This window comes from Eulemur rufifrons, chromosome 30 (assembly GCF_041146395.1).
Source record: "Eulemur rufifrons isolate Redbay chromosome 30, OSU_ERuf_1, whole genome shotgun sequence".
NCBI lineage: Eukaryota > Metazoa > Chordata > Mammalia > Primates > Lemuridae > Eulemur > Eulemur rufifrons.
The window spans coordinates 144,440,533-144,463,260 of record NC_091012.1 but is presented as its reverse complement, the minus strand read 5'-3'; the positions used below and the strand labels follow the sequence as shown (position 1 = coordinate 144,463,260).

The following is a 22,728-nucleotide window of genomic DNA, read 5'->3' as shown; positions in this document are numbered from 1 at the left end:
CGAAGATGACCAGCCGATCTGCAAAAACAGACAAAATGAAACAAAACCAGGGGATAATCCTCAACGCGGCGCACAGTCAGAGCTCCAGCCGACTTTTCACCAGAAGCTACAGACACCAGAAGCGGGAGGAAAACAGCTGCCAGCCTGGAACTCTGTGTCCTGTGAAGTATCTCGCAAGATTAACACCGAGACATTTTTAGACCGGAGAGAAAAAAAAAAAAAAAAAAAAAGGCTGTGTTTGCCGTGAGTGGACACTCAGTCGACGGAGAGCCGGGGTGTGCACTTCAGGGCGAGGCGCCACACTCCCGCACGGCAGGTCTCAAGGGAAAGGACAGCAGAGCCAGGTCACCGCGGTCGTGCGGGAAAATCTAAACAGGCTGACCCCACGATCTGTAATAAGACTGTAAGTTGAAGTCTTTACCAAAAAAACAAAAACAAAAACAAAAACAAAAAAACAAAACTCAAAACGACGATGACGACGACGACAACAGTCCTTCAGGGAAGTGACCGGTGGGGTGTCGGAGGCTGTGTGTGAGTTACAGGGAGAAGACAGTGATTCACGCTGGACTTAGAAAACCACGCAGGGTGCCCGGGGACGAGAAGGGGAGACTGCAAAGGAGAAGGGGGCAGTGAGAAGCAGGCAAGAACGGGGAGCAGAAAAGGGACACGAAGAGACGGTGAAAATAAATCCAGTGGACTCACAGTCGTCATACAAGGACCCAATGTCCCAGTTGGGAGACAAAGATCGGCCCGGAGAAAGAAAATAAGACACATTTATAACAGAGACCTAAGGACACAGAGGTTAAAATTTTTTTTTTTTTGAAAGATGGAAAGGATACAGCAGGCAAGCAGTAAACAGAAGAAAGCTGTGTGGCCGTATCGGTCTCTGTAACGCAGCCGGGAAGGGGACGGGCACTGCTGGGGGCAGCGAGGCCGCCGGGCAGCGCTGACGAGGCCGGTCGCAGGGAAGAAGGGACAGCTCAGTTCATGTGGGCCTGACGGGGCTGCCCGGGAACAGCTGGCAGAGGGACGCGGAACCCGGCACACGGGAGGCCGAGCCCTGCGCCGACGGACAAGCAGACCCGACACCTGCCGCACACGCAGCTGTTTCCGTGGACGGCAGAGAAGATTCCTCACTGACTCACGCGAATTCCAGAATCCCAGACACGTCCGTGGGTCGCCCAGAGCACACGCGGTTCCGCACAACGTGCCCATAAATGACTAAAACAGCACCTGGCCATGAAACAGGTGTCTCTTTGCACAGAAGCGAGGTCCCTTCAGGGAGCACCCACGTCCCACAAGGAAACAGCCAGGTCAGGGGTCACTGGTGACATGCCTGACACGTCTTCCCTAAACACCGGCCATGCGGTCAGACAGCCGAGGGTCCCCAGGTGTGCACGGGGGAGGGGGGCGGGGGGGAGTGTGCCATGACCCGCAGACGTGACTCTCACTGCAGCCCCAGCAAGAGCAGACACTGCGGTGAAGCCACAGCACAGGGGAGGGGACAGCAGGGGACAAGAGGTGCCCAGCAGTGTCCCCAGGGGAGCCCCCCACGCAGACACGGTCCCCAGCACGCAGCAGGGCATCCCCGCGGACTGCGGTGTGGGGGCTCCAGCCAGGACCGACATCGTGGATTCCAGGGGAACACGTCACCCACCCACACGGTGGCCGCCACCCGGGAGGGAGGGTCTGCGGCAGGGTCCCCACGCAGCACTGGGTGTCCCAGGGACCCCTCCACGAGGGCCGGCAGAGGGATCGTCCACTGCCCTTGCGAGTGACACAGGGGATGGGAAACAGGAGCCAGAAGCTCCGGTTTAGGACACGGGAGCCAGAGCCGTGGACGAGAAAGCGTGGCCGGGTGCACAGGCCTCTCGGCCAACCAGGCGGGACCAGCGTGAAGGGTCCACACACACAGCGCGGCGGTTTCGCAGGCGCGAGTCCACGAGCTCCCGTGGCGGGCGGCCCCCACGCGGACGGGGGCACCTGCGCGGCTGGGCAGGTGGGGCCCGGGCTGCCACCGCTGCTGGGCGCCTCCCACACCTGCAGGACGGCGCTGCCGCCCACCTGCACCCGCCCGCGCTGCCGCAGGGCGTGGGTGACAGAGCTCTGCGGGGCAGCGCTGCAGGACGGGGACAAGGGCACGCTGGTCACCACAGCAGGGAGGACAGGAAGAGGAGGGTGAAGGGCGCCTGCGTCCACCACCGCGTGGGCAGAGGGGGTGACGGCGGACCCCAGGAGCACAGAGCGAGGGAGTCCCCGGCACCTTCCTGCACAGCACTGTGGCACTGCCCGGCGCCACGGCTCAGACCCGAGCCCGGAGCCCGGCTGTCCCACGCGGAGGACGGCCACACAGACGGGCATGGCCACCTCGCAGAGTCCCACGCTGGGGCCGCACTGCCAGTCTCGCAGGGGGCCGTGCAGGGTCTGAAGGACCCAAGGGGACGCTGGGCAGTGTCCCCGCAGCCAGGAGGGTCACCTCCTGGGCGTGGGGGTGGGGGAGACTCGCCCCCAGGGGGGCCGAGGCAGGACCATGCTTATGCGGCAGCTGGCATCACAGCCGTCCTGTCCACAAGGCAGGAGGGGGACAGAGGACACAAGGCCCAAGCACCCCGGGGCAGGTGACACGTGCACATGGAATGGCTGGAGCAGGGACCGGGCGGCAGAGCCTGCGTGGCCCCCTCCACACACACCCAGGAGGAACACGCCAAGGTGGCTGTGTGTCTGTCACAGCGGAAGTAAGGACACAGGGACCACCAGGCCAGGGTCCCACTGCGGATGAGGGCAGAGTTCAAAGGGCAGGGTCAGAGACGGTGAGGCTGCGGGTGCCGCACACTCCCTGCAGGGCAGGGGGGCCGGCTCGGGCCCCCACCGAGGCGGTGGCAGCAGCAGCAGCAAGAGGCCGACTGGAAATAGAAACAGGCGGAAGGCTCCGGCGCGGGGGCATCTGTCAGGGGCCCGTGGGTGTGAGTGACGAGAGCCACAGAAGGCGGCGCCCGTCACACGACCCCTGGAAACCACCACGGCCACAGCAGGCAGCGTCTGAGGGCGGGGCACTGGCCCCACCCCCTCCAGTGGCTTCAGCACGGACGTCACCGATGGGCCACGCAGGCCACGTCCCCCAGCAGACAGACCCCCACGCAAACGGAGCCAGGGAAGGTCCCTTCTCTCCCACACTCCTCCACAGACACCCCCAATAAACCCACAATCCACCCGCTGCACTTCAGAGCCTCGGCCAGCGTATGGCCTCACTCCTGAGAAACACCCAGACGTTTTCTGTGAAATGAACCCACCTCCTGGGAAGGGAATTCCTGGCTTCCCAAAAAAGTAACTTTGGTGAAACAAGCAGTCGTCCTAAAACCACCCAGACTTTAAACATAAACGGGTCCCGCCTCCCGGGGCCTGGAATCCCGTAAAGGCAAACAGCTCTAGGAGGTCTCAACGGCCCAAGCAAACCACGCGGGGAGGAGGATTCCTCAATCTGCAAACATCCTAGCTCATCGGGGAAGAGAAATTTTAACTACCACCACCTACAGCAAGCTCATCCTGAGGCTGATTTCACGTTGCAGGGCTCCAAATTAAGATGATTTTCAAGAGACTTTCCTTCAAAACACAGAAGAGACTTAAAACCACTACCTACATCCACTCACAGACAACATTTCAAAATTCGGAAGACAAGGGGTCAGACAGAAAAAACTCAACGTCGTGTAAAAGCCGAGATGTGATGTTAGAAACATTGCAGTGACGATATCCACACAAAGCAGGTCTCTCTGTTCCCCCAAAGAGGATGGTTTGGCTCATTTGATGTTTTGGGCCACAGAACTCCTCAACCAAGAGAAAACTAAACCAAGAGACAACGCAATTGTTTAATGGGCCAAATTGTCCCTGAACCGAGACGCGAGGCCTCGGGGCAAGTGTGAGCCTGTGAGGACCCTGAGACTCGGTCAGGGACACATCTGTCCCCGTGGCCCCACGGGCCAGGTGAGGACAAGATGCGGCCACAGCCAAAACCTACAGTTACCAAATCACACCGGGGTTTGTCAAGGGAAGAGTCTCACACGCGCTATTCTTAAAACCGATATAAAATATACGTGAGCTACAGACACGGACAGATTTTACTTCCCCGAGCACTTGTGCGCATTGAGATTAAATTTCAAAGCCAGTTAGGTACCGAGACCCAGGCTGGGTGAGTGGTTTGGTATGTCGTCGCTCAACAAAGCCTTTCAGAAACCAAATTAGCCCGGAGGAAGGAATGCCGCCTGTTCCCAAGGAGGGGGAGGTTTCACTCGCGCATTTTTTACAAACAGTGAGCACTTTTACAAAGAGTGAGGACGTTCCCGGTGTTTACGACCCACAACCCAAGCTACTGTTTAAATTTAAAATCTCTGTGCGCATAATGCTCACACAAAAACAGGCCCTTAAAATGTTCTCACCACCAAATATCTGTGTTCGAAGCTGAAACTACCGGGAAAGGAGACGCTGATGCCCTTTTTAAAGGGCTGTTTTCCTAACGAGCTTCAGTGTTGCAAAGAGAAACACCTGCTTTCCCGCGGCCCCGTGCCTTCCCCCCGCACGCACAGCTAAGCCTGCAAAACTTGCGTTCACGCCACGCCACGCGGGACGCCCCGGTCTACACCCGCGACGGGGGCTGCCGCAGGAGACACGCGCGCACGGACGGGAAGGCACAGTGCCCCGTGAGCACCAGAAGCCCCCCAGCCTCGTCTCCCGCGGGACCCCGCCACGGGACCCCACGCCGGCACTCCCGCAGCCCCCCGAGCCCCGCACCTGCTGGAAGGCCTTCAGCCTCTTCTTGAACCGCGAGGGCAGCACGAAGTCGCAGCCCCGGGCCAGCGAGGCAAGCTCCTGCCTCAGGTCGGGGTCCTGGCGCAGGGACAGCTCCCGGAGCCGCATGCTGTCGGCGCGCATGGGCCTCCGCGGGCCGCGCTCTCGCGGCAGGGCCGGGCCGGGGCCGGCGGGACGCTCCGGGCGGCGACCGGGCTCAGCGCGCTCCATGCGTCGCCCGCCGGGCGCTGTGCGGACCGGCCCTGGGCCGCGCGCATTCCACAGGCCGAGGAGGGCGCATGGCGGAGGAGGGTGGGGGAGCGGCAGGCGGCGCCCCTCCCCGGGCCGCACGTGCGCGCGGGGAGCGCAGGGAGCGGAGCGGGCACGTCCGTCCGGCCGCCGGCTGTCTCCGCGCTCCGCAGGGGCCGCTGCCGGGGCTGCTCTGCTCTCCTCCTCCTCCTCCTCGTCTCCACTGCTCTCCGGGCTGGGCCGGCCCAGGGCAGCAGCCAGCTCTCCGCACAGCGACCCCGTCACGTGGCTGGCCCTGGACAGCACACAAACAAGGCCGCGGCGACAGATCCTTCCTCCGGCGGGGACGCGGCCAGGCCGCCCCGCCGACAAGTGAAGTGCGCGGACACGTGGCTGCAAGGCACAGCCGCCTCGCCAGCCCCCCGCGAGCCCCGAGGCAGCGGCTCCTGCACACGGCACCCCGGCCTCTGCACGGAGCGCGAGGAAGCTGCGCACGAGGGTCCGCCCAGACCGCCGCGCCCTCCCCGGGCCCTCAGCGTCGGCAATGCAAGGTCGGGGTGAACCACGGCGGCGCTCTGATGTCTCTTTGCAAGAACCCGGAGTGCGGGTGCTCAGGCTCTTACGTCTCCTGTGCAGTGTTCCACCCTGACAACCGCACCTGTCTGCAATCACAGTGAGAACCGGCGAAGAAGGGGCAGGGGCAGAGGTGCGCTCGGAACTTTGCAGGAGGATGAACTAACGCTCCAGCTGCCTCCACCTGCACCGCCGCCTGGCGGGAGAGCGGACTCCACCGCAGCCCACGGGGGACGCCGCCAGCATCCAGCCCGGGGGACGCCGCCAGCATACAGCCCGGGGGACGCCGCCAGCATCCAGCCCGGACGAGCCTGTCTAGCGACGGATTCCGGGAGAATCGCGGGTCCCACTCGGAACTGGGACGGCCGTTCACACACCCGCAACGGCAACGCGGAGGATGCTCAGGGACCGGCCCACACTGGCCGGCGGCCGAAAGGCTTGCAGGGCACAGAACTGGGAATGTAGCGAGCTTACAAGATGTTACCACGAAACAATAAATACATAGACGGCAAGGTCTGAGGTGGGAGGATGTAACGCGTGTGTCTGTGCCTGCGTCCTGGCCGGCAGTGACAACAGCGGCCCCGCACGGCCAGCACGGCCCGCGCCAGGCCAGACGCACCCCTGCGTGGACAGTACCGGCAGGGCTGACAGCCGGCCTAGACACGGCTCCCCCGCCCGTCCTGCCCCTGCAGGGACGGAGCCCCTTGAAGGACCTGACCTCTCCATGGGACAGGTGACCTCTGAATGGGACCAGTGACGTCTGGGCAGCCAGGCTCAGGGCTGCACTCTGTGCCCCCACCCGGCCCAAGCTTCCGAGCCAGGCTCTGGGGTCTGCTCACCCCTGGTCCCCCAGGCCCCAGCTTGGGTGCTCTGCCACTGGCCCCCTGGGGCCACGACCCCCCATTCCTGCCCTGTCCCAGTCCAGTGAGCTTGTCTCTCACCTCCCATTCTGTTCCTTTAGTTATAAAAGCCCCAAAGTTTATCAATAGTTACATAGTTACAGTTACACAGCTATCGTTTAGGCATCAGCGTCCCTGAAGTCAGCTCCAGTCCTTGACTTTAACGCCCCTGAAGAGAAGGTGGCCTTCTGTGTGTCTCTGCCCCTCCGTGTCCCCCTCACGGGGCACTTCCCCTTTCCTTGTCCCATTCCTTCACTCTGTCATTTAGCCGCGGCCTTCGGAGCGTCTACGTGCCGGGGAAACAGGTCCCGCTCCCTGCCCTCGTCGGAACGTGGCCCCGTGCACAGCACACATTCAGCGTTTGTTTACAAAGGCAAACTGAAATCACAGAGGTCCTGCGAACAAGCAGGAAGACCCCCGAGCGGCCCACACTGAGTCGGCCCACGTCCCGGAGGCCCCCTCAGACACACACAGGCCTGTCCCTCCCAGACAGGTGGGAACGGCTGCCCACGCAGGTGCTCGAGACATTCAGCAGCAAGCAGGGCGTCCCGTGAGCCCTTCCCACCTCCCTGCCCTGTGTCCCCTGTCAGCGACACCTGGCGTTACTACTGGGGTGCACTTGCTACAACTCGGGGACCAACACAGACCCGTCGTCATCACCCGAGTCTACGGTTTACGCTGGGGCTCACGCTGGGCTCCTCTATGGGTTTGGAGGAACGTGTGACGGCCAGTGTCACATGCCAGCATCAGACGGACAGTGTCACTGCCCTGCAAACCCTCCGTGCTGACCCTGCTCATCCCTCCTGCCCCCTCCCCTGGCGACCGTGACGTCACGATTCCGCCTTTCCCAGGAGGTCCTGCGGTTGGAATCACAGCGTGTGGCCAGTTCAGACCGGCTTTCCCTTCTCACTCAGTCTCACCCACCCCCGGCCCCCGGCCCAACTCAAAGTCTGGTTAGGAGCACGTCCCTCCTGTCCCCCTGCTTGCCTACCCATCCACCTCTCCCATGTCCTCGGTGTCACTGGGGACGCAGCAGTCTGCCTCTGACCCTCTAAGTTCTCCAAACAGAAGCTCGAAGACAGCACCAGGGGACATGCACGCAAACAGGCGGTGACAGTTAAAAAGTGTGCTGTACGTGGGAGGCACACGGGTGCACAAGCTCCGCCTCTCCTGCTGAGGGCGGACGCCCAACGCAGCCCTGGGACACACAGCTGGGACAGCCAGACTGAGGAGCGAGTCTCTCCCCATCTCATCCTGAGGCTCAACGCTCAGATCGGCAAACGCCGGGGACAGGGGGCAGAGGCACAGCGCTCGGGGACGCACACGCACCCTGTCCTGCCACGCAGTCCCTGCCAGCTTAGTGCCAGCAGCTCCCCTGCCAATGTCACGCCTCACGGTTTATCGCTTGCGCTCAAAGGTTCTGCAAGATGCCTTTAAAAGGCCCCCGGGGAACAGGCACACAGACACGCCAGTCACCAGCTTCCCCTCTGTGCTCTTCCAACCCCACCTCCTCCCGGAGCCCCTGCAACTTCACCCACTGGGGGGCCCTGGCACCCCACCTCCTGGGGGAACCCCCTGCCTGCTCTCTGGGCTCCCTCCCCTTCACGGTTCTGCCGGTGCAGCCGCCTGCCCCAGATGCTGGCTGCTCCCCCTGCCCGAGACGTCCTCCAGGGGGACCCACCTGCTCCCCGCGGCCCCGCCCTCCTGCGCCCGCCCTGCACCCACAGACCACAGCCAGCGGCACTGTCTCTGCTCAAGCCCCACCGCACACGGGGCTCACGGCCTCCCTCGAGAAGCACTCGGGCAGCCGCAACGTGCAGGGAGCACCGAGGCCCAGCCCCTCTGCTAAGAGCTGTGCACAAGCCATGGGGCACACACGGCTGTCTACACAGGGCACGGCAGGGACAGGGCTGTCTACACACCATGGGCACACACAGCTGTCTACACAGGGCACGGCAGGGACAGGGCTGTCTACACACGATGGGCACACACAGCTGTCTACACAGGGCACGGCAGGGACAGGGCTGTCTACACACGATGGGCACACAGCTGTCTACACAGGGCACGGCAGGGACAGGGCTGTCTACACACCATGGGCACACACGGCTGTCTACACAGGGCACGGCAGGGACAGGGCTGTCTACACACCATGGGCACACACAGCTGTCTACACAGGGCACAGCAGGGACAGGGCTGTCTACACACCATGGGGCACACACGGCTGTCTACACAGGGCACGGCAGGGACAGGGCTGTCTACACACGATGGGCACACACAGCTGTCTACACAGGGCACGGCAGGGACAGGGCTGTCTACACACCATGGGGCACACACAGCTGTCTACACAGGGCACGGCAGGGACAGGGCTGTCTACACACCATGGACACACACAGCTGTCTACACAGGGCACGGCAGGGACAGGGCTGTCTAAACACCATGGGCACACACAGCTGTCTACACAGGGCACGGCAGGGACAGGGCTGTCTACACACGATGGGCACACACAGCTGTCTACACAGGGCACGGCAGGACACAGCTGTCTACACACCATGGGCACACACGGCTGTCTACACAGGGCACGGCAGGGACAAGGCTGTCTACACACGATGGGCACACACAGCTGTCTACACAGGACACGGCAGGGACAGGACTGTCTACACACCATGGGCACACACAGCTGTCTACACAGGACACGGCAGGGACAGGGCTGTCTACACACGATGGGCACACACAGCTGTCTACACAGGGCACGGCAGGACACAGCTGTCTACACACCATGGGCACACACGGCTGTCTACACAGGGCACGGCAGGGACAGGGCTGTCTACACACGATGGGCACACACAGCTGTCTACACAGGGCACGGCAGGGACAGGGCTGTCTACACACGATGGGCACACACAGCTGTCTACACAGGGCACGGCAGGGACAGGGCTGTCTACACACCATGGGCACACACAGCTGTCTACACAGGGCACGGCAGGGACAGGGCTGTCTACACACGATGGGCACACACAGCTGTCTACACAGGGCACGGCAGGACACAGCTGTCTACACACCATGGGCACACACAGCTGTCTACACAGGGCACGGCAGGGACAGGGCTGTCTGCACACCATGGGCACACACAGCTGTCTACACAGGGCACGGCAGGGACAGGGCTGTCTACACACGATGGACACACACAGCTGTCTACACAGGGCACGGCAGGGACAGGGCTGTCTACACACGATGGGCACACACAGCTGTCTACACAGGGCACGGCAGGGACAGGGCTGTCTACACACGATGGGCACACACAGCTGTCTACACAGGGCACGGCAGGGACAGGGCTGTCTACACACCATGGGCACACACAGCTGTCTACACAGGGCACGGCAGGGACAGGGCTGTCTACACACCATGGGCACACACAGCTGTCTACACAGGGCACGGCAGGGACAGGGCTGTCTACACACCATGGGCACACACAGCTGTCTACACAGGACACGGCAGGGACAGGGCTGTCTACACACCATGGGCACACACGGCTGTCTACACAGGGCACGGCAGGGACAGGGCTGTCTACACACCATGGGCACACATAGCTGTCTACACAGGGCACGGCAGGGACAGGGCTGTCTACACACGATGGGCACACAGCTGTCTACACAGGGCACGGCAGGGACAGGGCTGTCTACACACCATGGACACACGGCTGTCTACACAGGGCACGGCAGGGACACAGCTGTCTACACACCATGGGCACACACAGCTGTCTACACAGGGCACGGCAGGGACAGGGCTGTCTACACACGATGGGCACACAGCTGTCTACACAGGGCACGGCAGGGACAGGACTGTCTACACACCATGGACACACGGCTGTCTACACAGGGCACGGCAGGGACAGGGCTGTCTACACACGATGGGCACACAGCTGTCTACACAGGGCACGGCAGGGACAGGGCTGTCTACACACCATGGACACACGGCTGTCTACACAGGGCACGGCAGGGACACAGCTGTCTACACACCATGGGCACACACAGCTGTCTACACAGGGCACGGCAGGGACAGGGCTGTCTACACACGATGGGCACACAGCTGTCTACACAGGGCACGGCAGGGACAGGGCTGTCTACACAACATGAGCACACACAGCTGTCTACACAGGGCACGGCAGGGACAGGACTGTCTACACACCATGGGCACACAGCTGTCTACACAGGGCACGGCAGGGACAGGGCTGTCTACACACCATGGGCACACACGGCTGTCTACACAGGACACGGCAGGACACAGCTGTCTACACACCATGGGCACACACAGCTGTCTACACAGGGCACGGCAGGGACAGGGCTGTCTACACACCATGGGCACACACAGCTGTCTACACAGGGCACAGCAGGGACAGGGCTGTCTACACACGATGGGCACACACAGCTGTCTACACAGGGCACGGCAGGGACAGGACTGTCTACACACCATGGGCACACACAGCTGTCTACACAGGGCACGGCAGGGACAGGGCTGTCTACACACCATGGGCACACATAGCTGTCTACACAGGGCACGGCAGGGACAGGGCTGTCTACACAGCATGGGCACACACGGCTGTCTACACAGGACACGGCAGGACACAGCTGTCTACACACCATGGGCACACAGCTGTCTACACAGGGCACGGCAGGGACAGGGCTGTCTACACACCATGGGCACACACAGCTGTCTACACAGGGCACGGCAGGGACAGGGCTGTCTACACACCATGGGGCACACACAGCTGTCTACACAGGGCACGGCAGGGACAGGGCTGTCTACACACGATGGGCACACACAGCTGTCTACACAGGGCACGGCAGGGACAGGACTGTCTACACAACATGAGCACACACAGCTGTCTACACAGGGCACGGCAGGGACAGGGCTGTCTACACACCATGGACACACACAGCTGTCTACACAGGGCACGGCAGGGACAGGGCTGTCTACACACCATGGGCACACACAGCTGTCTACACAGGGCACGGCAGGGACAGGGCTGTCTACACACCATGGGCACACACAGCTGTCTACACAGGGCACGGCAGGGACAGGGCTGTCTACACACCATGGGCACACACAGCTGTCTACACAGGGCACGGCAGGGACAGGGCTGTCTACACACCATGGGCACACACAGCTGTCTACACAGGGCACGGCAGGGACAGGGCTGTCTACACACCATGGACACACACAGCTGTCTACACAGGGCACGGCAGGGACAGGGCTGTCTACACACCATGGGCACACACAGCTGTCTACACAGGGCACGGCAGGGACACGGCTGTCTACACACCATGGGCACACACAGCTGTCTACACAGGGCACGGCAGGGACAGGGCTGTCTACACACCATGGGCACACACAGCTGTCTACACAGGGCACGGCAGGGACAGGACTGTCTACACACCATGGGCACACACGGCTGTCTACACAGGGCACGGCAGGGACAGGGCTGTCTACACACCATGGGCACACACGGCTGTCTACACAGGGCACGGCAGGGACAGGGCTGTCTACACACCATGGGCACACACGGCTGTCTACACAGGGCACGGCAGGGACAGGGCTGTCTACACACCATGGGCACACACAGCTGTCTACACAGGGCACGGCAGGGACAGGGCTGTCTACACACCATGGACACACACAGCTGTCTACACAGGGCACGGCAGGGACAGGACTGTCTACACACGATGGGCACACACAGCTGTCTACACAGGGCACGGCAGGGACAGGGCTGTCTACACACGATGGACACACACAGCTGTCTACACAGGGCACGGCAGGACACAGCTGTCTACACATGATGGGCACACACAGCTGTCTACACAGGGCACGGCAGGACACAGCTGTCTACACACCATGGGCACACACAGCTGTCTACACAGGGCACGGCAGGGACAGGGCTGTCTACACATGATGGGCACACACAGCTGTCTACACAGGGCACGGCAGGGACAGGGCTGTCTACACACCATGGGCACACACAGCTGTCTACACAGGGCACGGCAGGACACAGCTGTCTACACACCATGGGCACACACAGCTGTCTACACAGGGCACGGCAGGGACAGGGCTGTCTACACACGATGGGCACACACAGCTGTCTACACAGGGCACGGCAGGGACAGGGCTGTCTACACACCATGGGCACACACAGCTGTCTACACAGGGCACGGCAGGACACAGCTGTCTACACACCATGGACCCACACAGCTGTCTACACAGGGCACGGCAGGGACAGGGCTGTCTACACACCATGGGCACACACAGCTGTCTACACAGGGCACGGCAGGGACAGGGCTGTCTACACACCATGGGCACACACAGCTGTCTACACAGGGCACGGCAGGGACAGGGCTGTCTACACACCATGGGCACACACAGCTGTCTACACAGGACACGGCAGGGACAGGGCTGTCTACACACGATGGGCACACACAGCTGTCTACACAGGGCACGGCAGGGACAGGGCTGTCTACACACCATGGGCACACACAGCTGTCTACACAGGGCACGGCAGGACACAGCTTTCTACACCCCACAAGCAGCACAGAATCTGTGAGACTTGTTCTTGGCCCAGGGTTTCCCCCAATCCTTCCCGTGCGGAGACAAAACTCTAACCTTGGGAGACAAAGGGAAGAGCGGCGCCAGTGACCCCACTCGCCTTGTCCTCACAGGGACACAGAACAGTCGCACCCCTGACCTCTAAACCTCCTCCTCTGCCTAGAACACCTTTACGAAAAATTTTCATAACAATCTCCTCGCTTTTCATCTTCTTCTGATTAAATACTCACTTGTTGAAGTGGCTTGTTTCAGGATACAAATTTGTATCGAGTGGGCAGACACATGTTCTTTTGGAACACTCTAGATGGGAAAGAGGTACCGTGGGGACCGAGTTCTGTAAGAAAGTGTTTTCCTCAACATGCAAAGCTGGTATTTAACGGCATAACGAGTCACAGAGAAACCCATGGGACACGCAGATGCCCCGAAGCCCGAGTGTGAGCCACACAGCTGTGGACGCCGGCACCTTCTGAAGGTCACACAGAGCAAAATCACTACGGTGCCCAGGATCGCGCCCTCTGCGGGCCGGGGTCCCCCAGCCTCAGCACTGGTGACATTTGGGGCTGGGTGACTCTGCGGTGGGCCGTCCTGTCCACCATGTCCCTGGGCTCCACCTACCAGCAGCACAACCAAAAATGTCCCCGGACATGCCCCAGCGTCCCCATCCTCCGAGGGACTCCGGCGTTCCCCCAGCCGACAGCCCTGGCCCACACAGCGAGGAGGACCCAGGCCCATGTGCCCGGGTGTCTCAGGGACGTCACAGCACAAATCAGGGTCCCTGCAGCTCTCGGCCACAGCCGCTCTGTGTAACGGCTCCAGCGAAAGGTCTCGAACGCCCGGGGCTGCCTGGCCCCAAACCCCGGGCTCTGCCCACAGCACGGCCTCGAGCTCCCGGTGAAAGAACTCTGCGTGTGTAGACGCCAATGACAACAAATTCAGCTTGGGCAGCAATGTTAGCAAGCCGGGGATGGGGAGGGTCTACCATTCTTTTCTAAAATAAACAGTCGATAAAATCCCTTCAAAGCGCACAGTTTCCTGGAAGTGGAGAGGCCGAGCGGGACCTCCATCTCCAGTGGGTGGACGCCAGCCCCACGTCTGTTTGGGGTTTTCTCTGCCAGACGAGACCAGATTCCACCTCTCTCTCTGGGCCCCTGGGTGATGCCGCCCCACCCCCACCCCAGACAGCTCCCAGGGGACTTCTGGTCCCCAGGCGGCCCAAGGACAGAGGCCGTCAGCTACATCTTCACTGGGGAGCTCACCCTAGATTCTGCCGGCCTCACTGCCAACTCCCTTTCTCGTCCAGGGCTCCCCAACCACCCCGTGCAGCCCCCTGGTGACCCTGGGCCCCGGGGCAGCTGGGCAGGGACACAGGCGCCACACCAACCCCTCTGAGCCCCAGCAGGCCCCACCCAGGCCCGTGGAACGCAGCCCCAAAGGGACTCCAGAGCTCCAGCCACGGCTCCCTCCCCTGCAAGGGGGGCTCAGTCCAGATGTGTTTGGCTCCTGCTGGGGTGGAGTCTGTGTCCCAGCCCCTCGGGCACCTCTACAGCCCAGAGTGTGGCCAGCTGGGGCACAGGGGACATGGCAGCTCCAGGTGACCCAGCTGGGGCACAGGGGACATGGCAGCTCCAGGTGACCCAGCTGGGGCACAGGGGACATGGCAGCCCCAGGCAGCAGCCCCGAAGCCGGGTCACCACCCACAGGGCGTAAGGGACTGACGCGTCCCTTCTGCAAGCACAGCCCGTCAGCCTCAAGTAGCGGACACAGTCCCCAGAATGGGGGCTTCCTCCCCGTTCTGAGGGCCCTGGAAGGACAGGCTCTAGTGGACTCAAAACCCAGCCGCGGTATCTCAAGAAACGTCATCCTTCTATTCGTCAATTAAGAAAGGGGAGCAATGAGGTCCCTTAAACAACGTCAATGGTTGCAAATTCTCAGAGGTTGCACAAAGGGTCTGAGCATTTTCCCTCCTACGTGCACAGAGGTTCTCCCTGGTGCCAACTATGGAAAACAGGAAGAGATGACTGTTGAAAGGCCAGTCATCCCCTGACACAGCCACAAAGCAACTCAAGGTTCCCTCCGGTTCAGACACCCTTTGGAACCTTGAGCTGCTGCTCTGCGGGGTTTTAGGCACTTTTGGGTCTTCCAACACACTCTGCATGAACCTGTACTGAAACATTACAATAAATATGCCTGTGTGTGTATTTATCTCCAAATAGCCCAATTCTAACATTCGAATGCAGGCCCGTCTGTGTTCAGAGAAAAGTCAAGGGTTGACTGGAGACCAAGACCACGAAACAGCTGCAAGACATTAAAGAACGGAATAAATGGATAATGAATTTAACCAAGGAGGTGCAAGATTTGTACTTTGAAAACTATACAACGTTGCTGAAAGAAATTAAGAAAGACCTAAAGAAATGGGAAGATGTGCCGTGTTCACGGATTGAAAATATCATTCAGGTATCGATTTTCCCCAGTTGATCTACAGATTCAATGCAGTACCAGCCAAAATCTCAACAGGCTTTTTTTGGTAGCAACTGACAAGTTGATGCTCAATTTTCCAGGGAAGTGCAAATGTCTTTGAGTAGCCAAAGCAATTTTTAAAGAACAAAGTTGCACTTACACTACCTGCTCTCAAAATTTGCCACAAAGTTGCACTAATCTGGAAACTGCAATTTGATGAGAGTATAAACATGCACCAATGGGATGGAAGAAAGAGTCCGGAAGTAGACCCAGACGTACCTAGGCCATCAACTTTCGACAATACGACGCAACAGGAAAAAGCAAGTTTTCGACACACGGTTCCGGACTGCCCAGATATCTCACCTCACACTGTGCACAGAAATTTACTTGAAATGGATCACAGGCCTGAAGATAAAAGCTAAAACCAAAAAGCTTTTAAAAGATAAACAGCAGAAAATCTTTGAGAGCTTGGAATAGGTAAACTTTTTGTAGATAAAAATACAAAAAGAATCATAAATGATAAAGTTGAAAAATTATAAAACTTTTGGTCTCCCAAAGACACGGATGAGACAATGCAAACGCCAGCCACGGACTCAAGAGAAACAGGGAAAACATCATCATACCAAGGACCTGCGTCCAGCCATATGTAAAGAGCTCTTGCAACTCAATAAAAGTCCCAATTTAAAAAGTGTACAAAAGATCTGAACACACATTTCACAACGGAAGCTACACCCATGGCCAGTAAGCATGTGAAAAAACGCTCATCCCAGAACACCCTTCTAAGTGAGGTATTGCAAGAGAGGAAAAACAAGCACCACATGGACTCACCGTTAAATTGGGACTAAATGATCAACACTCATGTGCACACATGGAAGTAACAGTCATCGGTGTTGGGCAGGTGGAGGGGGAGGAGGGGATGGGTAAATTCACACCTAATGGGTGCGGTGTGCACCGTCTGGGGGCTGGACACACTTATAACTTTGACTCAAACTGTACAAAACTAAGTCACGTAACGAAAACGTTTGTATCCCCGCAATACTCTGAAATTAAGAAAAATAAAAATAGGCTGGGCGCGGTGGCTCACTCCTGTAATCCCAGCACTCTGGGAGGCCGAGGCGGGAGGATCGCTCGAGGTCAGGAGTTCGAGACCAGCCTGAGCAAGAGGGAGACCCCGTTTCTACTAAAAAATAGAAAGAAATTATCTGGCCAACTAAAAATATATATATAGAAAAATTAGCCAGGCATGGTGGCGCATGCCTGTAGTCCCAGCTACTCGGGAGGCTGAGGCAGGAGGATGGCTGGAGCCCAGGAGTTGGAGGTTGCTGTGAGCGAGGCTGACGCCACGGCACTCTAGCCTGGGCAACAGAGCCAGACTCTGTCTCAAAAAAATAAAAAAAGCCTTAACGTGAATTCACTCCACAGGCAGCATCTGTACGGGGCGCGGTTCTGAGCACCAGAGCCAGAGCAGGGCACAGACGGACACAAAGTCAGCGGGACAGATGGCCACTCCAACCTGGGGACAGAGTCCGGGAGGGGCCACAGGGACAGGAGGCGGAGGTGAAGGTGCTGCTGGCCTGAACCCTAACTTCTTCTTCCAGGAGCACTCGCTGTGCCAATGAGAGCAGACCCACCTGGCCGGCATCCCCAGCGACAGGCCCCTCAGGTACCCGCACTTTCTAACTGGCACCACTGTTTACCATCCACAAAGGTGGGAAGGACACATTCCAATTTGCCAGAAACATAACGCAATCTCTCCCCACTGTGACACCGGCGGTGCAGGTGACACAAAAGTGCAAGGCCAACACAGTTATGTTTTGCTTTTGGACGCAGCGCGTAACATTTTCCCAACGGCTCTCTCTGCCCTCTCACCATCATCGATGGGGTTCAATGGACCCAGAATGAAGAGAACCTGCCAGAGGACCCACGCTCCATCTTGTGTGTGTCTGGGCAGGTGAGAAAAAGGTTTCTCTGCGCAAATCTCTTCCTCTGACCCGAGCGTGACCTCTGCCCTGCCAGTCTGTGGTTGGGAATCACGGCTTCCATCGTTAACACGGCCTCACATGTTGTATCTGTGGGCCGCACAGCGGTAAACTCTCAGCATTTTTGTCTCAATGAAAGGATTTTGTCCTTTTAGGTAATTCACTTCTTTATTTTTATTTATTTTTTTTTTTTGAGACAGAGTCTCACTCTGTTGCCTGGGCTAGAGTGAGTGCCGTGGCGTCAGCCTCGCTCACAGCAACCTCCAACTCCTGGGCTCAAGCGATCCTCCTGCCTCAGCCTCCCGAGTAGCTGGGACTGCAGGCATGCACCACCATGCCCGGCTACTTTTTTTCTGTATATATTTTTAGCTGTCCAAATCATTTCTTTCTATTTTTTAGTAGAGACGGGGTCTCGCTCTTGCTCAGGCTGGTCTCGAACTCCTGACCTCGAGCGATCCTCCCGCCTCGGCCTCCCAGAGTGCTGGGATGACAGGTAATTCACTTCCTGACACTGAACTGCAGTAATCCATAAATTCCAAACACACAAGACACACTGAGAGCCGGGTGCGGTGGCACATGCCTGGAGTCCCAGCTCCTCGGGAAGCCGAGGCGGGAGGATCGCCTGAGGCGGGGAGTTTGGGGCTGCTGGGAGCTGTGTGATTGTGCCACCGCACTCCAGCCTGGGACAGAGCAGAGCGAGACTTTGAGTCTTTAAAAAAAAGAAAAAGACAAGTTTAAAGCAAAACTTTTAGGTCCCAGCCAAGAGCAATCGCTACTTTTGAGAACTCTCGGGACGTTTAAGACAAAATTATTCTGTTTACAACCCGGCCCCTCACTCTGCCTTACGACACCCGGTGGAGGTGAACTGTCTACCAGAAAGGCACCTTCATTGCCACCTGCCTCAGTGACAACCTGAGCCAGTTCTCTCACGATCCTCTCAGCCGCGGGGCAGTCCAAGCCTCATCGCACGGGCACCGGCTGGTCTACCCCAGGGGCTCCACACACAGCAGCCGTATTAATCCTGGTGAACCACCTCCCCCACCGCGCCCCAGCCTTCCAGAAGACCCCAGGAACCGCCACAGAATCGGGGCGGATCCCTGAGCGTGGCCCAGGCATCGTGCCTCATGCATCCTCTGCTGCTGCCCCCAGACCACTCCAGTGGCCGGGCACGACGTGAACATGTCATCTGCACGCTGCTCGCCGTCCCTGCAGGAGTGACCCCCTTGTCCTGCACCTCCTCCCTACAGGAATGTCCTCCTCCCGTCCTGCACCCCATCTTCCATAAACTCAGTGCCTTCCTAAGTCCCACGACTCACTTCCTCCTCACATCTTTTTTTTTTTTTTTTGAGACAGAGTCTCACTCTGTTGCCCGGGCGACAGTGCCGTGGCGTCAGCCTCGCTCACAGCAACCTCAAACTCCTGGGCTCAAGCAATCCCCCTGCCTCAGTTGTCCAGATAATTTCTTTCTATTTTTAGTAGAGACGGGGGTCTCGCTCTTGCTCAGGCTGGTCTCGAACTCCTGACCTCGAGCGATCCTCCCGCCTCGGCCTCCCAGAGTGCTGGGATGACAGGCGTGAGCCACCGCGCCCGGCCCTCCTCCAATCTTACTCTAAGGAGAGAAATGACTTCTCTCTGCCCTGAACATCTTAGGAATTTAATTTCCACGCCAGAGGCTTATGATTGCCTGCCCTGCAGAACATACCATCTTTTCCCAGGCACCCAAACTGCCTTCCACGCACAGAGCTGACCTTCCGTGAATATTCCAGTCCTAAGGGAATCCACACAAAGTCACAGGGTCAGAAAATGATAAGTTACCTTCGAGTAGGACCTGGCTCTCTGTCATGGAAACACATTTAATGACAAACTGGTGGCTTGCCAGCAACCCCAATGAGCAAGAAAGCCACCGTGTGAATGAGGGTGGGAACTGTCGTTTTTAGAGTGCACTTCCTGAGCTCCAGCTCTGGCTCACATTCTATCTCCTTAGTGAACACGCACTAAGGTTGTGCCATTTGCTGCGAAGGTGTTCGAGGGATGGGTCCAGGCAAGTCCCCTCTGGATACACCTGGAGGACCTAAGCCAGACGGTGTCCAGGGTGACTCCAGCCCCACTTCACATTCTCATCCGGCACCTCCTTTCTGGAAACTGTTCCAGAGCTATTCAAACCCATCAGACAACCACCAACGATTCGGAAACCAACAAGCTGTCCTGGGACGCCTGCCGGCCTGTCACTCAGCATTAGAGGACGGCCACTGTGCTTGGGAAACTATCGGAACTACCTAATTATCACTTCATGAGAAGCTGGGTGCTGTGGACCAGATGCCGAGTTCCAGTGGGAAAACCTTGAACGTTATGAACAAGTTCCACTGGGACATTCTCAAGAGGTCAGGGTTCAGCAGTGTCCTAGGCCTACAATATGCACCAACCACGCATTTTTCCATGACGTCTGGAGGCGACATTTCATTATTTTAACCGACACAATATTAAAGGGCAGAAGGCACCCTCTTTTTTTTTGTTGTTTTTTTAAAACAGTGCTGTCCGGCTCCAATTATGGCAGATTTGCCACCAGACAAATTAGGGACAAAACCTCTAGGCTCCTTGGGTAAGTCGAGCAGAAGAAATTGCTGGTAAGTGGATAAGCAGAAACCAAGCTACGAGCCTGGACACAAACTCTGACGGTGCGAGCGACTTGGGACGGCCCCCGTCCGTGATGAAACGCGCAGGGCGGGGACTTCCTTGTGCCGGGGGGGGGGGGGGGGGGGGGGGCGGGGGGAGGTCAGGGGGACCGGGTCACCGCTGCGGGCGCCGGCGGGAGGGAGGCTGACTTACTCCTCGCGTGCCCGCCGATCTGCGCGCGGCCCGCGCGTGGGGCCCGCTCCGGGGGCTGGCGGCGGGGGCCGGGCCGGGAGCGCCGGGGCGGTCGGGGCTGGCGGCCGGGGCCGGGGCCGGGGCGGGGGCCAGGGCCGGGGCCGGCGGGGCCCGCGCGGGCGCCTGGATGCTGCGCAGACACTCCTGCAGCATGAGCTGCGTGCCCGCCTCGCTGAGCCAGCGCAGGAACAGCTCGTCCACCTTCATCTTCAGCACCGGCTGCAGCACCTTGCCGGGCGGCATGGCGGGGCTCGGCCCCCCGGGGCGCCCCGCCCCCACCCCGACTCCCGCGCGCCGGCCGGAGGGACCCCGGCGCCCGAGGGGCCGCGGGGCGCGGGGTGGCGGCGGCGGGAGACGGCCCGCGCCTAGGGGGCTGCGCCGACTCGCGGGGCCAGGGCCCGGGAAGGGGGCGCGGCCGGGGCCGAGGCGGGGCCCGCGCGGCTCAGAGCAGCTTCAAAACGGGCGCGCCGGCCGCGCTCCCACACACACGGGCGCCCGCGTTCGCGTCATCGCGCGCGACAGCACCGCGGCCGCGACGTCATCACCGCGGCGACGGCGCGGGGCGCCGCACGCCGGCCTTGGCGCCTCGGCGGAGCCTTGGAAGGAGGCTTTGGCGGGGGCTGAAGGGCTACGGTGAGAACGCGGACGGGGGAGACCTTCCTACGCTGAAGCTTTTGAGGGGTGCGGCCCACGCCGGCGAGGAGCCCCTGAGACCGCGGAGGTACGGACATGCGCGGTGCGTGCCCGCCGTAGCGGGGGAGGGGGCAACTGGCTAGATGGAGCATGCGCCATTCGTGCCACTGAAGCCGAGTTCGGGAGGACCGCCGGGTGAGCATGCGCAGTACGTGCCCGCCGGGAGCGAGCCTGAGGCCTGGCCGTGTGTGCGCGCGGACAGGGGCGCGCATGCGCAGTGGGCGGCCCCGGGAGCGCGCGCGCGCAGCCCGGAGTTGCAGGTTTTCATGAAGAGGCGCGACCTCTGACCCCAGAGGGCCGCGTTTGCAGCCGTTTTCGATCACGGAGCAGTGAAGACGGGTTGCAGGAGGTCGGCTTCTTTGAACACCGGCGTTCTGGGATGGGAACGGGCCGCTTTGATCATTGCAAAAATAACAATTTCTGCAGGGCGGGGAGGACATCGTTTAAATGACGTGTCTGCTTTTTAGGGGTCCTTAAAGACCATGCGTTATCGTCTGTCCTGCACAAACACGCCTCTGCCCTTTACCCCTTGCCGTTTTCTGGGAGGTGTTTCCTTTTTCTTAAATTTATGTCAAAGAAGCCTTTTGCCTGTTTTGGAGGGTTCAGGTCTTTGGTGAGCTCCGTCCTCCTGCTTCTGAGCCGTGTGAATAGAGCCAGGCTCACTCAGTAACTCGCTCAGGCCAGGGTCTCGTGTGCATCGTGGTTTCCAGCTTAGTCCGTGTGTCCTGATTGGAGGTAAAAACCCGTCTGTACTTGGTCGCCAGAGCGCCATCACGCAGGAATTCTGCGGAGTTATTTTTATTAATGGGCACGCCGATGTTGGTGTGTTCGAGGCTGTGATTTCTGGAGGGAATTCAGTGTGAACGCAGGTGGCTGTGTGACTTTATCGTGTACAGACGTCTTTTCACAGGACAGACGAGCTTTTCACTCCGGGCGTTTCAATGAGCCGTAAGTCATCGGTGTGGTTTTCGGAGGGGGGAAAGGGCTGCTTTGAGGGCCTGCACAAGAGGGCTTTATCTGCCCGGACACAGTGGTGAGGCCCAACGCCAACAGGACAGAAATAAATGAGGGGCGGACACAGAATGTGCCTTCAAGCCTGTGTGGGCCCTACAGGCCCTGCCCCGGGAGAACAAGGAGGTGCTGTGGGCCTCTGAGGCTGGCCGGGCCCGGGGGGAGCCTAGAGCTCACCCCAGACAGGGGCTGGATTCTGCTGACTGCTGTAACCCTGGCCGGCTCCAGGCAGAGTGGAAGGCCTGCGGGCTGGGTCCTGTCCACCTTGCAGGGAGGGTGGGTGGCTGGCACCAGAGCTGTCCTCGGGAAGGAAAGGCAGGTGGGGGGTCCCGGGGTGGGGAGCACGTGTGTGGACCACCGGCCTCCGCGGATGGGCACTATCCCTGGGAGATGGGAGAGGAGGTAGCCAGGTGGTTGGGGATGGAGAGAGGCGCCTTCCTCCACCCACCTGAGTCCGGGTCTACAGTGTGGCCACAGCCCCTGCAGCCTGCGGCCCTCCCAGCCCCTCCCGGCGTGCTCTGCTCACCTGCTGCTCCAGCCCCACCTGGGTCTGCTCAGAAATGCAAAGTCACACACTGTCCCACCCTTGCATCTCAGCCGGCCCCCGGTGGCTGATCACACACTGACGC

General features: G+C 59.8%; 1 protein-coding gene and 1 long non-coding RNA gene across 3 annotated transcripts in view; one reads left to right on the top strand and one right to left on the bottom strand.

Moving 5' to 3' along the window:
* The window catches only part of PPP2R3B (protein phosphatase 2 regulatory subunit B''beta), a 55,978-nt gene extending 35,340 nt beyond the window's left edge, over positions 1 to 20,638 (bottom strand). The window contains exon 1 of one of the 2 annotated variants that reach the window (XM_069462882.1): positions 20,357 to 20,638. In XM_069462882.1, coding sequence (XP_069318983.1) covers positions 20,357 to 20,638 — 282 coding nt within the window. Of the gene's footprint in view, positions 1 to 4,782; positions 5,105 to 20,356 lie in introns of those variants that run through there. The other variant, XM_069462883.1, reaches the window with a different exon arrangement.
* Positions 20,639 to 21,047: 409 nt separating this feature from the next.
* LOC138377841 (uncharacterized) overlaps positions 21,048 to 22,728 on the top strand; it is a 76,420-nt gene continuing 74,739 nt past the window's right edge. The window contains exon 1 of the long non-coding RNA XR_011231911.1: positions 21,048 to 21,116. This is a non-coding gene — a long non-coding RNA (uncharacterized lncRNA). The remainder of the gene's footprint in view (positions 21,117 to 22,728) is intronic.